Here is a 15,522-nt window from a genome sequence, read left to right as displayed (position 1 = left end):
CATGTTTACAGAAATATAAAGTGTTTATATATTAAAGGAAGATGAAGAGATTGTGGGGTGATACTATTTGAAGTCAAAGTTTGATCCTTCAAAGATGAGTAAAACTTCTTTAAAATTCTAATTCAGGAAATAAACTCATGTTAATCACTAACAGTACTGGGTATTTTAATACCTGGCAATTCTACGGAAATTATATCCAACAATCTTAAAGTCTTTTATTGAATTCAATCAGAAGTATACAGGGTTTTTTTGCAATCATAAACATCGAAATAAATGAAAAATGAATTCTATGACATACCTGGACCAACTCTGAATTTACAAAGTAAATAAAAAATACTCGGTTCTCATTTTATCAAGTGACTCTGACCAACAAGTGAAAAATACATCATTCCTGTTGATGGTTTCTTGTGGGATTCCTTGAGTATATTTTAAGTAAATAAAGAATATATTAGACTACAAAGCAACAAAGAGATTTACAGCAGAAGCACTGATTAAAATGATGAACGTCCCCAACGGTGGAAGGAGCATTTTGCCAGAGGATGCAGCAGAGGGATGGGTTTTGGGACCTGGAACTGGAACTGGACCTGGAGCTGTTAATGAGAACACACAGTCATTGACACATGTCATTTCTGATACCCAGTTTCATGCACCTAAACCATGTATCCTTAATATGTAGACATTCAAGTTGAGCTACAAACTTTCCTAAAACACTAACCAGGAACAATGTTGAAATAAATATAGTTCATTACAGATTTCAGGCTGTATTTTCATATATTATCATCAGGGTGTATGTGCTGACAACACAGTTTTTATCTAGGATTCCACAGCCTTTTCAATATCTATGTAGACAAGATACTTTATGTTGTTGTTCAAGTTCTCTAGAATTTCTTAGCAATTTTTTGTTTTCATTTTCTGTATATACATGCAAGGTAAAGCTTGATTCTATTTCAAGACGGTATTTCATATGTATATGCTAATAGTTACCAATATGTGATTAAATTCAGCTGCATTTTTAAACACGAAGCCCTGCCAGCTGAAAAAAAAAAGTTAACTTTTTCCCTCGGTACACGAAACACTGGTCTGGAGGAAACGGTTTCCCTTTCATCTGAACTAGTGAAGAGAAACAGTGGAGTCCATTCGTAGGATGATGATCTGTTTCACACTCCCCGTAACTGAATTATGGCTGTGTTTTGGTTCAGACTGTACAAGGGAAGACTGGGAAGTATCCAAATGGAATCACCACTCAGATTTCATACATGAAGCCAAGAGAAACAGCCAGTAAATTTTATGTCTTTAACTCATATTATCAATTTACTCGCCATAATTATAAAAATGTAGTTGTATGTATACAGATGGGGAAAGGGACAGGCAGATACACTCATACATTACTTTGTTACTACAGAGCAGTGGTTCTCAAGGGAGCAGTACTGCCCCCTAACAGGCAGTTTGGAATTTGTCAGGGTATATATATACATATTTTTTTAAGAGTTAAATTTGTTGGGGGGCGCCTGAGTCGCTCAGTCAGTTAAGCGTCTGCCTTCGGCTCAGGTCATGATCCCAAGGTCCTGGGATCGAGTCCCAGATCGGGCTCCCTGCTCAGCGGGGAGTCTGCTTCTCCCTCTGCCTCTGCTGCTCCCCCATGCTCATGCTCTCTCTCGTTCTCTCAAATAAATAAATAAAATCTTAAAAAAAAGAGAGTTAAATTTCTTTAATGGGACCATCCCTACTAAAATTGTCAGCATGTGCTGAGTGTAAGGAAATCATGAGTTAGAATCTTGATCCTGAGCATTTCCTTCTTTTGTTTTTAACCTTTTCCAAAATTTTGTTCCTTTTATAAATCATTTCCATCTGTAGGTGATCTTTAGGATCTGTAAAAATAGCATACTACTTCAGTTGTCTTGTTTTTTTTTAATTTTTATTTAAATTCAATGAACACATAATGTATTATTGGTTTCAGAGGTAGAGGTCAGTGATTCATCAGTCTTATATAATACCCAGTGCTCATTACATCACGTGCTCTCCTTAATGTCCACACCCAGTTATCCTATCCCCCAACCCCCACCCACCCATCTCCCCTCCAGCAACCCTCAGTTTGTTTCCTATGCTTAAGAGTCCTCCTATGGTTTGCTGTCAGGTATTTTTTGATAGTCACAACAGTGGGGTAGTAGAGGGCTCTTCGGCTCGGGTCATGATCCCAGGGTCCTCGGATCGAGACCAGCATCGGGCTCCCTGCTCTGCGGGGAGCCTGCTTCTCCCTCTCCCTCTGCCTGCTGTTTCCCCTGCTTGTGCTCTCTGTCAAATAAATAAAATCTTAAAAAAAAAAAAAAAAAAAAGTAGAGGGGCTAGATATCTTGCAATGCTCTGGACTGTGTTTGTACCAACCCATTTCCACACCAATTTCAAATGCACTGGCAGACATACATATAAGTTAATAACCTATTTATAATGCTTAAGTCCAGAACCTGAATCAGTTTTACATAGAAACAAAATATTTTTGGATAGTTCCAATAAACATCAGTTTCTATCTAGCTTCTATTTCTTGCCTTTCATTTTTTTTTTTTTTTAAAGATTTTATTTATTTATTTGACAGAGAGACACAAGGGAGAGAGGGAACACAAGCAGGGGCAGTGGGAGAGGGAGAAGCAGGCTTCCTGCTGAGCAGGGAGCCTGATGCGGGGCTCGATCCCAGGACCCTGGGATCATGACCTGAGCCGAAAGCAGACACTTAACGACTGAGCCACCCAGGTGCCCCTGCCTTTCATTTTCTTAAACTTGCACAGAAGTGCTTCCAGTCTTTTCTTAAATCCAATTTGTATAATTAATACAATCACTTGTCCATTATTTCTTTTAGTATAATGTAGGCACTTACATATTGAAATCTATATAATTTTGTTATAAATTATAATTAGGACATTATATTGATATTCTTATGGGTACAAGTAGGTCTTCTTATCTATGCATGTTATTCCAGACACTACAAAGGCTTTATAAATATTTGTTATAAAAAGGGAGAACTGGGTTGATAGGGTTGAGAACCACTGCTCTAAACAAAACACACAGTTGAAAATGACTGCTTAAGAAATTAAGTTACTCCCACCATATACACACTAATAAGCATTTGGATATGACATTATATCCCATATTATGATGCCTTAAACTCTTGAAGCTTTGTTCCTGTTACTGAGGAAAAATAAATTTGCCACTTTTTCTATATTGCAGATCAGACATTTATCAACTAAGGAAATGAAATATTTCATACCAGGATTGCCGGTATCTTCCTGACTTTTGTCTTCTAAAATATAAACAGATTTTGAGTTAATTATATTGTACATCTATTTATCCAGAAGAGAATTATCTGATTAAGCAAACTTGGTTATCTCTGAAAATGGGCCTGAAGGGCAGAGTATTAGGTTTAGATTTATGTGTGGGGTTGAGGAAGTGTTTAATTTTTACTCACTTGTGCTCTTTGAATTTTTTTTTTTACTATTATGTGTATGTGTTTCCATTAAAAGAAAGATTAAAATTTTATTTACAAAATAGTATTTTCTGGACATTGAACTAAGATTCCCAAGTACAACATTAATACCTATCATTTACTGAGTGCTTCCTATGCATCATACTTTGTGCAAATGATTGATGTACATTGTCATGTTTCTTACAGTCTCAGTAGGTAGGTATAGTTACCAGTATTATACAGATGTTCCTCAAAACTTGCATAAAACCACAGAGGTAATGAGTGGAAGCAATGTCTAATTTCAAAACCTCTGCTCTCAATTACTATGATACACGACCTCAATTATAATGCTATACTAGCACTGAAATATTACGATATTGCCATATTTTGACAGCTTTGAAGCCAAATACCAATTCTAGGAGCCCAGGATAGAGGTGTATTTTCTATAACTACATCTGGTTGGAAGACAAGTGTCATATGACAGAAAGTGAACAAAATTTGAAAAGTTTGAGTCCTAGTTTTCTCTTTCTAGTCTTTTACAGGTTCCTTAAATTTCCTATATTCCATATCTTCATCTCTAAAATGGCAATAATAATATTTAAGTGGATTAAACAAGATCCTGTGTAAATGTTTTTTGACACTTTTAAAAAGCCTGCACTACACAAAGCTTTCTAGGTGAGTGCACAATACAAAATATTCCCAGCAAAACCTGGTGGCCTATTTGTTGGAGGACATGGTAAGGGCAGTGAGGAACACAGAATGACTCGTCTCATACACACCTCTTTGATGATGCTGTTCCAGTTACTACAGATTCCCTCACAGGAGCCACGTTACCTTGGGAAACCTCCTGTCCCATTCTGGAATAGACCCCTGCAGCAGGAAGCCAACTGTTCCAGCTGCAAGTCAACGGTCTTTTTCTTTGCTTAGCCCAGAGAGCCACAATAGCGGCCTGCTGCTCACACTGGTTCCTCAACATTTCCTCCCTCTGGCTCGCAGACTGGGATAGCAGAAGCTGTACAGCCCAGGCGTTTTCCTCTGCCCTCGTAAGACTGAGCTAACTGAATGATGATGGTAAAGGACCCAGAAAACCATGATACCTCCACCCCCAATAAAGAATTTATTACCAGGTTTTTCATCCAGTTGTACCACTTTTATTCCTAAATGAGAAAGAATTTCAGATAATAAGAAAGACAACTACCATTTACTACTATTTTAAACTACCATTCATTTTGCCAGACCTTATCTCATTAGGACTTTAATCAGTCCTGCAAGACAACGTTTTCTTCATTTTACAGATTTGGAAGCAGAAGCAAAGAAAAGTGAAATAACTTATATATAAGTTACCCAGAGGAAAATGGCAGAGGAGAGACTTAATGAAACTAGGGGTCTGTCTATCTACACAGCCTGTGTTCATTCCCTACCCGGCTCAGCAGCTGCCTTTCAGATAACCACTGGCTCGAAGGAGCCAATGAGAACACTACGCAAACTCAGGTCACTGAGTTGAAGGGTTGTGGACACACAAGATGTGTCATCAGTGTTGTTAGAGGTTCACTTCAAAGTTGTGAGCAAACAAACATGTGGCCCAACATGGCAAATCCAGGTGAATATAAAAGAGCTGCTGGACCTTCTCTCTGGGCCTAAATCTGTGAGTGAGGCGATTAACTGTGAATATGCTGTCTTTGTATACAGCACTGTGCTATTTCCCTAGACAGCGATGTTAGGCAAAGCTGAGCACTGTGCTATTCATTCCATAATAATAAGACATACCAAAAATTATTTTCAAAATACTACAAGAACTCAGGAGAAAGGATTTAAGCATTAAATGGGGGCTTGCACCCTGAGATTCTGTGTTTTTCTAGTCCCTACAGATATTCCCATAAGGTAAACATGACAATTATTAGCCGTATTTGAAAGATAACAATTCTGAGGCAGAGAAGTGTTATTACTGTCCACAGCTCTCTTGGAAATTATGTCCACTTTTTAAAAAATTTACTTCTCTTTGCCCCAGGAAAAAAATTAAGTTTAGAGACCTTTTTCCTCCTCTGTAAGCATTAAGTTCTAAGCCCTTTCTGAGGAACTTGACAGAAATTACTATTCAGTTTCTCTGGCCACAGAAGCTCAAGGCCCCTCAATGGCCTTGTCCTCAGCAACAGCCTCACACTGTTTAAATACCTATTTGAGATTTTCATGATTATATCTTATAGGTAAGTTAAATCTGCCATGGTAAAATAAAACTGGAAAAACACTTGACGAACCACAAGTCTTAAGGAATGGGTGGGTACTAGGTTGTAAGTTAAGAGACGTGGGTCCTTTATTCACTTACGTGATCTTGTACAAAGTACTTAGGCTCCCCTGCATTATCTAATGGTGACAATTATAACTATACCCCCAAACTGGCAGCTTCCTCTCTCATATGCCAACCACTGCTTACCTGGTAGTGAAAAAATTTCTGGAATTTTCATTCCTAAATGAGAAAGAAGCTTTCAGTGACTTACAGTTTGCTCCAGCGAGTATATTTTCCCAACTCTTATCTGATGAGCCTAAGTGATACAAGCGCCGAAGCTCCCACTGCACTGTAGTTTATGGCTTTTTATTTGAAACTTCTGGCTATGAGAACCCTCGTTGTGCAAATCCACTTCAAGCTTAGAGAAGCCTTCTGCCATGGCACCGCACACTGAGTTTGTCTATATGCCAGAAGACTATATTTTGTTACCTGGAAATTCTAGATGTGAGTTGTTAGCCAAAGCTAAAAGTCAGCTTTCGTGTGAAGCTGAAGTTTCTACCGAGTAACGTTAGCTGTAGAACCTAGAAGGTGCGGGCTTGCATACCTCCAGGTCCCAGCAGCCTTGCCTTCAGCCATGCCCCTAAGAAGCTAACTTTCCTGCTCCAGGAACACACGTGTACTAGAGATGAAAGACTCTTTTTTCCTCTCTACTCTCTTCCCCAGCTAAATCTTTGTAGAATGGCTAGTAGGCAGCTGTAAGGGAACTGTTAATGAATAACAGTCTCATGATAATACATTCTTTAATGCCTGGGGGAATTCTTCTCACCTCATTTCTGTCTTTACCTCAGTAAAAAGAAAGCTGTCTTACCAGGTATTTGGGTGGGTTCATGGCTTGTCAGACCTCAAGACAGAAATGAGTATTAGTGTTAATCAATTATCTTGCACTGTGAATGCTCTCTTTTGTCTACACCTCCCCCTCTCAACCCTAAAAAAGTAACAACAAAAACACCTTTCAGTGGCTCTTCATTCTCTGACAAAGCCCACTCCTTAGCCTGACTTTAAGAACTTCCATGATCTGGCCCCTATCTCTCCAATCTTATCTTTATAAGTCAGTCCGAGTACAGCAGCTTTTAAATGAAACAGTACTGAGTTTAAGACTCTGTGTGGTTTAGTTTTATTGTCATTGTAATTATTAGCTCTATGATTGGGCAGGCTTCTTAATCCTTCTGAGCTTCAATTCCTTATTTATGCAAAAGAAATACATCGTAGGTTTGTAAGTAAGTGATGATTAAAGGAAGTAAGTCATAAAAGTGCTTAGTACACTGCATGGAATCCCTCTGTTCTGGCTTAACTCATTCCTCAAACTCTCCATGTCCAGTTAGTCAGCCCTTATGTTTCCCGCTAACCTTGTAGCTAGTCGCAGAGGGTAAGGAAAAAGATCACTTACCAAATAAGACAGTGGACTCCTGGCTTTTCATTTCTAAAGATAAGAACAGAAACTCTTTAGTGAACAATGCAATCAACTTGAAAATTAATTTAATCTTGTATTTATATGGCTATTTACAGTGAAAAACTAAAAGCTTTGAGAGATGGCAGGGACCAGGGTAAAAGGGGAGAAAATTTAATCCACTGGAGCTTGACTGACTTATGGTGAGAACAACTATGGCTAGAGACCCAGGCTCTCTCCTAGATTAAGCAAAACAGCTCTTTGTGATTTTTTTTTTTTTTTAAGATCAGTCCAAAGACTCCAAACTACATTTGTCATATTAAGAATAAAATTTCTTGATTACATAATACATTATAATTACAGATAATTTGGAAAAACACAGGAAATCATTAAAAATTACTCAGAATCCCAGATCTCAGAGCTACTCATCCTCAATATTTTTGGTATATCTCCTTTCAATTTCTTTGCTATGTATATGTACATATACATTTTTAAGCATTTTTTCCAGCCTTGAGAGATGTAACTGATAGACAGCACTGTGTAAGTTTAAGGTGTACAGCATAATGTGACTTACATATATTGTGAAATGATCACAATTAACATCCAGCATCTCATACAGATATTTTAAAAAAGAAAAAAATGGCTTTTTTCTTGTGATAAGAACTCTCAAGATCTACTCTCTTAAAAACTTTCAAATGTACCATCCTGCTGTACTACTATACGCATCCTGCTATACATTATATCTCCAGTACTTATTTCTCTTACAACTGGAAGTTCGTATCTTTTGACATTTAAGATTTATTTTAGAGCGAGAGAGAGAGACAGAGAGATAAGCAGATTCCCTGCTAATAAGCACAGAGCCCGACATGGGGCTTGATCTCATAACCCTTAGATCATGACCTGAGCTGAAATCAAGAGTCGGATGCCCAACCGAGCCACCAGGCGCCCCTCTTTTGAAATTTTTAAATAAACTGCTATTACAGTTCATATGTTTTTATATATTTTACTTGCCACTATATTATAAGCACTTTCTCATATTTTTCAAAAATATGATTTTTAGGGGCACCTGGGTGGCTCAGCATAGAGTCAGCTTCTCTCCCTCTTCCTCTGCCCCTCCAATGGCTCACATGCGTGCATGCGCTCTCTCTACAATGGATAAATAAATCTTTAAAAAAGATATGATTTGTTTAGTATTTCGTTATATGGATAGTATTTAACAATACCCAACTGCTGGACACTAAGGTTATTTATAAATTTTGGCCACCACACACTGTAAACATTTTGTACACAAATCTTTATTTCCTTAGTACAAGGATATAGGATATAACACAAATGTGTCATAACTAGGTTAAAAGGTATGGACTTTTTTTTTTTTTTAAAGATTTTATTTATTTATTTGACAGAAAGAGAGAGCGCGAGAGAGGGAACACAAGCAGGGGGAGTGGGAGAAGGAGAAGCAGGCTCTCCGCTGAGCAGGGAGCCCGATGCTAGCCCGATCCCAGGACCCTGGGATCATGACCTGAGCCGAAGGCAGACGCTTAACGACTGAGCCACCCAGGCGCCCAAAAGGTATGGACTTTTTAAGGCTAGTAATACATACCATCAAACTGTCCTTCAGAAAAGTTCCAAATTTTAATCTTACCATTAATTTGTGAGTATCCCCGCCCCAGCACCCTTGAGAACATTTGAGTAATACCATTATAAAAAAAGACAAAAACAAAAACTTCGGAATGAGCTGTACTTTGAAATATACCAAATAATCAGATGGATATAGCTAAAAGCATCTATTACTCAGATTGCTGGAAGCAGAAATAAAGACAGAAAACATTTTAATTTAGAAAAAAATGACGCTATTTTTTAATGCCCCTGCCCAACACCCTAGGTTACAAGAGTTTGTAATTAGTCACACCTTCCTCTATCCATATAACAGCTAACATAAAAACAGAAAATATGCTCTTTAGTATATGTGCTGCCAAAGTGAGCACAGAAAATATACTCTTTAGAACTAGTTCCTCATATCATGTCTCTAAATGCTCTGTCGGTCATCTCGGAGATAAACAGGAGAGTTAAGTAAGAGACAAGGCTACTGCATCATCTTTATAAAGGTCTATCTATATAACTCAGGAGGGCTCTGATATACCAAACTAGTAAGCTAAAGTGGGTTCTGCCTTCTTCCCACTTTTCCTTACTGTGTTATGCTTACCTGTTTCCATCCCTAAGAGAGCTATATTGCAAATGAAAACCCCCAGAGTTTACAAAAATGTCTTACCAGGGTCTTCAAGGTTCTGGTCTTTCTCACCTAAGTCATAAGAAGAAACTTATCCACTTTAATGATAAAAAAAAAATTGAGAATAACTATAGTTACAGCAAACTATTTTCAGATATTAGAGCCACAAAGAACCACTTGGTATGTCCAGTAAACTAAAGCTACTAAATTTAAGTGTCAGCCAGAATCTAAATGCACCGAATTGGGCTGGAACATTCCTCTGGCCCCTTTTATTAAGAAAAATCAGGGAGACGAACCATGAGAGACTATGGACTCTGAGAAACAAACTGAGGATTCTAGAGGGGAGGGGGTGGGGGGATGGGTTAGCCTGGTGATGGGTATTAAAGAGGGCACGTATTGAATGGAGCACTGGGTGTTATACGCAAACAATGAATCATGGAACACTACATCAAAAATTAAGGATGTATGGTGATTAACATAATAAAATAAAATTTAAAAAAAAAGAAACCACTATCCTGTGGACGTTATGGAGAAATAACAACAAAAAAAAAAAAGTAAGAAAAAAGAGAAAGAAAAATCATCACATAGAGCAAGTCTCCTGGGGATCTCAATGAGGTAGAAAAATGTCCGTCTTGAAGAGTTAGCTGAAGTCCCTGTGAAATGACCAGTAAAACTTGTGGCTGCACTGGGCCAATAAGAAGTGCTGTTGAGCAAGTCCTCAGGGGCTTCACGTGAAGCTTCACAAAATGCTTCACATGAAGCTTCACAAAATGCTTCACATCGGGGCAGGAAGTATCTTCCAAATATCAAGTAAATTGCATACTTAAGGAAAAGCCAGATGCTCTTCTCTCTTCAGTAAAGAAAAACTTACTGTAGCTAAATGGGCCAAACACACAAGGAACTTATGCAAAAAAGTGATCTGAGTCATATCAATGGAAGTGGAAGCTTAATGGGGAAAGCATCCAATCACCCAGATATTTTAGTCAAATGATCGCAAACATCAGCATATTTGACAGATGAAAATGAGTAGCTTTTCTACTTTCATCTGGATGTGTGGTGCCACACAGGCTAATCTCAATGACGGAATACAGAGCTATATAACAGGCCCTCAGGCCTGTCAAGAGCAACTAGCCCTTCAGGACCTACCAACCTTACTCCCCAGAATGTTTCCGTATTATTCAGATCTCCAGAGACACAACCTTCCCATTTACAAAAAGTTAAGTTTCCCCCAGAATAAATTCTTTTTTCCCCATCTCTTTTCTCTCAAGTTACACCTTCATACCTGCAAAGTACTCTTTCTTCACTAAGAAGTGAATTTGCTAAACAGGAAAGAGCTACTAAATACTAAACATCCATGTAAGGATTATTTTTAAAAATTAGAGCACACTTACCAGGGTTGTAGATATAGATGGGTAGATGATGTTCTGAAATACAAACATGTTTTCATTACCTAGCACTATGCTCAGATGTAAGTAAATGTCAGGTTCAGTCTATTTTTAAATGTTTATTAATAAAAAAGATTTAAGTTGGCTTCCAAAAATACAGTAATATGAGAAATATAAAATTTCAATTTCAAAAACAAATGGGTATGGATTTTAACTACATGAAGAATTCACAGAAAAACTAGCCAGGAACACAGCTAGAAACAGAACTTTATAGTCAAACTTTTTAACAAGGAAATCTTCAAAGGGATCCACCCAAAGCATGCATTAGCCTAAAGCACTTTCTGGAAACTTTGGTTCAAATCTGTTGGGCTTATCTGATAAAGCTCCTCCTCCTAGAATTCCTGTTTATCTTCCCAAATCTTTCCCATGGTCCTCTAAGGAAGATTATTTTTGTTACCTCCTCCTATTTCTCCCTGAGGAAGGTGAGACAGACCACATTACGATTCTGTCCCCTCAGTCTCCCTTCAGCCATATGCATTATATTCCTTTCCTTTTTGGTCTCCCAAATGTTATTTCCTAAGATATCAAAATATGGGAATATGAATCTAGCACTGTGCATAGGACTCATGTAGGGACATTCAAAAGTCCTTAAGCTCCTCCAAGGACAGGCTAGGGTGAGAGTGGCATGGTCCTTGCACGCCCAAGGCAAACGCAGTGTTTGGGAGAAGAGCCACAGGCAGGGCTGGGGGTGGAGCGCAAGCCACAGAGGCTCCTGGGCCCTCCACCTGACAGGACGGTGGTGGTGGTGGCTGTAGCCGCAGAAGCAGCAGCACAACTCAGCTTTGAGAAGATGATGGCTGCAGAATGACAACGGGGTGGGTGGCTCTGACCCATACCCGGGAGACATCATATTCCCATTACAGAAATAATACTTTAAATGCATATCTTACCCGTGTTCTCAACACAATTTTCAGTTTTTAGTCCTGAAACATGAAGATAAAGCTTTATTAGTTAGATACTCTATGCCCTAGAAAAGATTTCAAAGATTTTATTTATTTATTTGACAGAGAGAGATAGTGAGAGCAGGAACACAAGCAGGGAGAGTGGGAGAGGGAGAAGCAGGCTTCCCACTGAGCAGGGAGCCTGATGCGGGGCTCGATCCCAGGACCCTGGGATCATGACCTGAGCCAAAGGCAGACGCTTAACACTGAGCCACCCAGGCACCCCTGCCCCAGTAAAGATCTCAAATTGGTCTTATAGCTACTGGTAATCTAATCTGTCAGTTTTAAGTCTATCAGATCCATAATTTGGTGGGAGCTGAAATACGGAACAATTACATTTTTGTACTCACATTACAGCCATTTAACAGCAGTATGATCTTTGACAAAACATCTAACGTTTCGGGAATTCAGTATCCTTATCTGTATCTTTCACTGGGAGTTTGCTTCAAATAACCTCCAAATGCCCATCCAAGGCTAACACTTTATGATTCTATTCTATGATTAGTTGGCAAACGTTAGGAGAAAAATTATGTGTCTAATTAATCTTCTCTTCAGATACTAAATGTCCTCAACAGAAAACTTATCCTTTTACTATGACAATTCCTTTTTTAAGAGAGAGAGAGAGTGAGAGGGCGTGTGCATGCACAAGAGCAGGGGGAGGGGCGGAGAGAGAGAATCTTAAGCAGACTCCACGTTCAGCAGGGAGCATGACTGGGGCTCAATCTCATACCCTGAGATCATGACCGGAGTCTAAATCAATAGTCAGACGCTTATCTTACTGAGCCACCCAGATGCCCCTATGACAATTCCTATTCATTGGAGAAAAAGAATCTCAATCAGATCTTAAAGATCCTTGGATATATAAAGAAAGATCCTTCACATTCATATAAAGAAACAAATGGTCTATCCCAGAACACTGATCTGTGGTCTGTCCCAGAACACTGATCTATATATGTAAGGAAACCACAGTTTTTGGAAAGCAAGAATATGGCATCTATCACTGTATCTTTATAAGGCCCTAGACCCTCTTGCTGGGTCTAGGGCCTTATAAAAATAAATCATCAGTGCTGCAGTGACTCCTCTGAGACATGACATCCAGGGATATCTGCTAGCCTGCCCAACAGAAGTTAAGGCAAGAACTTCAGTGGGAGGATGTTTAGATTTGGTGCCAGCATGAGCCACGGAGGGCCTCCTAGAATGCCAGAGATGGCCTAGAGTCCTATGGTCTCTTCTCCATGCCTGGCTAACTCACTGATCTAATCTGGATATTCAGCTACCTGAGGATGAATTTCTCCATATAAAATGGGGGAATCCCTAAGAGGTCTGGCTTCACTATGAGAGATGTGCTTTTCTGTAATCTGCTCTCAAATCCTGTTCCATTTGTGGAGTTTGAACCAAGAATCTAGGTGACTTGGTCCAGTTTCTACTGGTCCAGGAAATGGTACAGATCCATTAGAATCTGGATGGTGCCCTGAGGCTAACCTTAGGTCTCTAGCTAAACTAGAAATTAAAAAAAAAAAAAAAAAAAAAACAGTCTAGAGACTAATAAAAAAGATCGCATTAGCAGGAGATGAATGAGTGCAAGTCTCACTCAGAGGGCTTAGCTGAGGGTGAGGTAAAGGTGAGGGAAGATGTGGCTAAGAAAGCTATAGGTATAACAGATTCAGCCAGGGGACTAGACACTGGGGAATTTTTTTTTTTTTTTAAGATTTTATATATTTATTTGACAGAGAGAGAGACAGCGAGAGAGGGAACACAAGCAGGGGGAGTGGGAGAGGGAGAAGCAGGTTTCCCACTGAGCAGGGAGCCTGATGCCGGGCTTGATTCCAGGACCCTGGGATCAACACCTGAGCCGAAGGCAGACACTTAACGACTGAGCCACTCAGGTGCCCCAGCGCTGGGGAATTTTAAAGCCTTTATCTTTCATCTGTACCACAAATTAGAGTATGTTTCTTAAAGTGTAATCTTCTAATCACATACTTCAGAATCATCTGGGTGTTTACTGAAATCGCAAATTCCAGGACCCTAGCCAGGACTACTGACAAAGAATTTCTGGGGGTGATGTCTTGTAATCTACATTTTAAACAAGGACTCCAAGTGATTTTTTATGCACCAAATTTTTGAGAGCCTTCTCAGTAGTAGAGGATGGATCTCCTTTAATGTTTAACACAGATCCATTTATTCAAGACTGCATTTCTCCTCCCTATTTGACTTTGGATTTAATTTTCCATTAGTGTTTCAACAGCAGAAAGTAAACTATTTTGGGTTTCTAAAGAAGTAACAGGATTAAAATGAATGAGACTGATCAAAAATAAACAGGAGAAGGCAGAAATACATAGGGAATGAAAGAAGAGAATATAACCACAGATTTGGTAGGTGTAAAAAAAAAAACATGAGATTACTATGACTAGCTTTAGGCCAATAAATTTGAAATATAAGACAAATACCTAGAAAAACAGACTTTACCAAAATAACTCAAGAATAAATAGAGGGGCACCTGGGTGGCTCAGTCGGTTAAGCATCTGCCTTCAGCTCAGGTCATGATCCCAGGGTCCTGGGATCGGGCCCCGCGTCGGGCTCCCCGCTCCGCAGGAAGCCTGCTTCTCCCTCTCTCACTTGCCCTCCTTGTGTTCCCTCTCTGGCTGTCTCTCTCTGTCAAATAAATAAAATCTTAAAAAAAAAAAAAGAATAAACAGAGAACTTGAATGACATTACAACCATTGAATAGCTTAAATTTTTCCACAAAGAAATTACCAAGATAATTTGGTTTTTACAGAGTACTAAAGAGAAGGTAGCTGCACAGAGAGCTCCAAAGATCTTCAAAGGGTTTCCCTCAAGTATTGAGCAAAATACTGTCCAACTTACACATGTGAGGAAACTACGTGAGGCCAGGAAAAGAACCCACAGGAACAAGAGTAGTGCCTATTCCCACCAGTCACACTGGAAAACCTTGTAAGTTGTCATTTTAGCAGTGAACTCTACAGTAGGAAGACTTAGAAACAGTCCAGACAAGAGTAAATAAAGCCTCTCAGGATTCCCAATCTCCTTCAGATCCTAAGAAATTACAGAGATCTGTGACCAAACTCACAGCTGGTTGGAATTTCCAGCAACAAGACTAAGGCGTATTTGTTGATCACTGGGTTTCTGCACACAAGCCCTTTGCAGGGCTGCTACAGCTAGCCTGTCACTGGGACTAAGACAGACTGTCTCACTGAAAGAAAAGTCATGACTCTCCAACCCCCTATCTTATCATGCAATGGATTCTCTCTGAACTTAAGTCCCATAGGTAGGATAAAACCCCAAAAGTTCCATCACATGGAAATTTTACTTCCAATTAAGAGCCAAACCTGGCTAGCTGCTAAGGCCTTAACCACTTTCACAAACAGGTGCCTGTCCATCTATCAGAACTGCAGTTTCCAAACAGTGGCAGAAATGCACAGGGCTCCCAAGGGATATTTTAAAATTTTAGGACAAACACAGATGTACTTGGTATCTGTCAGATATAGCATGAACTACTAGCTTGAAGTAGAATGCAGTTTCAAAGGTATGCCATGTTACCTTCTGTTTGATGACATCAAATATTTACAAGGCTGTGTTCTCAGCAATTGTGATAAAAAAGCAAATACATGTGAAAATCAATGTGGATCAGCAAATAAGGTGGTATCCAATCTGATTCCAAGCTTTGAGAAGCTGTGCAGTGTCCAATAGGCACATACATTAGCAAGTTATTGTGGCTAAGAATGAAATAATATTTTTTAAAAAATTTGTGTATTATTTTTTAAAA

At 39.1% G+C, this 15,522-nt stretch overlaps 1 protein-coding gene across 1 annotated transcript in view; it reads right to left on the bottom strand.

Annotated features, from left to right (window-relative positions):
* Positions 1-401: 401 nt before the first annotated feature.
* The window catches only part of ART3 (ADP-ribosyltransferase 3), a 122,812-nt gene continuing 107,691 nt past the window's right edge, over positions 402-15,522 (bottom strand). Inside the window, exons 4-12 of the mRNA XM_032400563.1 lie at positions 11,688-11,720; positions 10,744-10,776; positions 9,395-9,424; positions 7,126-7,158; positions 6,547-6,579; positions 5,886-5,918; positions 4,579-4,611; positions 3,260-3,292; positions 402-590 (exon numbers count right to left, since the gene is read on the bottom strand). Of these exons, the coding sequence (XP_032256454.1) occupies positions 454-590; positions 3,260-3,292; positions 4,579-4,611; positions 5,886-5,918; positions 6,547-6,579; positions 7,126-7,158; positions 9,395-9,424; positions 10,744-10,776; positions 11,688-11,720 (398 nt within the window). The 3' untranslated portion in view covers positions 402-453. The remainder of the gene's footprint in view (positions 591-3,259; positions 3,293-4,578; positions 4,612-5,885; positions 5,919-6,546; positions 6,580-7,125; positions 7,159-9,394; positions 9,425-10,743; positions 10,777-11,687; positions 11,721-15,522) is intronic.

This window comes from Phoca vitulina, unplaced genomic scaffold (genome assembly GCF_004348235.1).
Source record: "Phoca vitulina isolate PV1807 unplaced genomic scaffold, GSC_HSeal_1.0 scaffold3, whole genome shotgun sequence".
Classification (NCBI taxonomy): domain Eukaryota; kingdom Metazoa; phylum Chordata; class Mammalia; order Carnivora; family Phocidae; genus Phoca; species Phoca vitulina.
The sequence above is the reverse complement of the archived record's forward strand: the minus strand, read 5'-3'. Positions and strand labels throughout refer to the sequence as shown.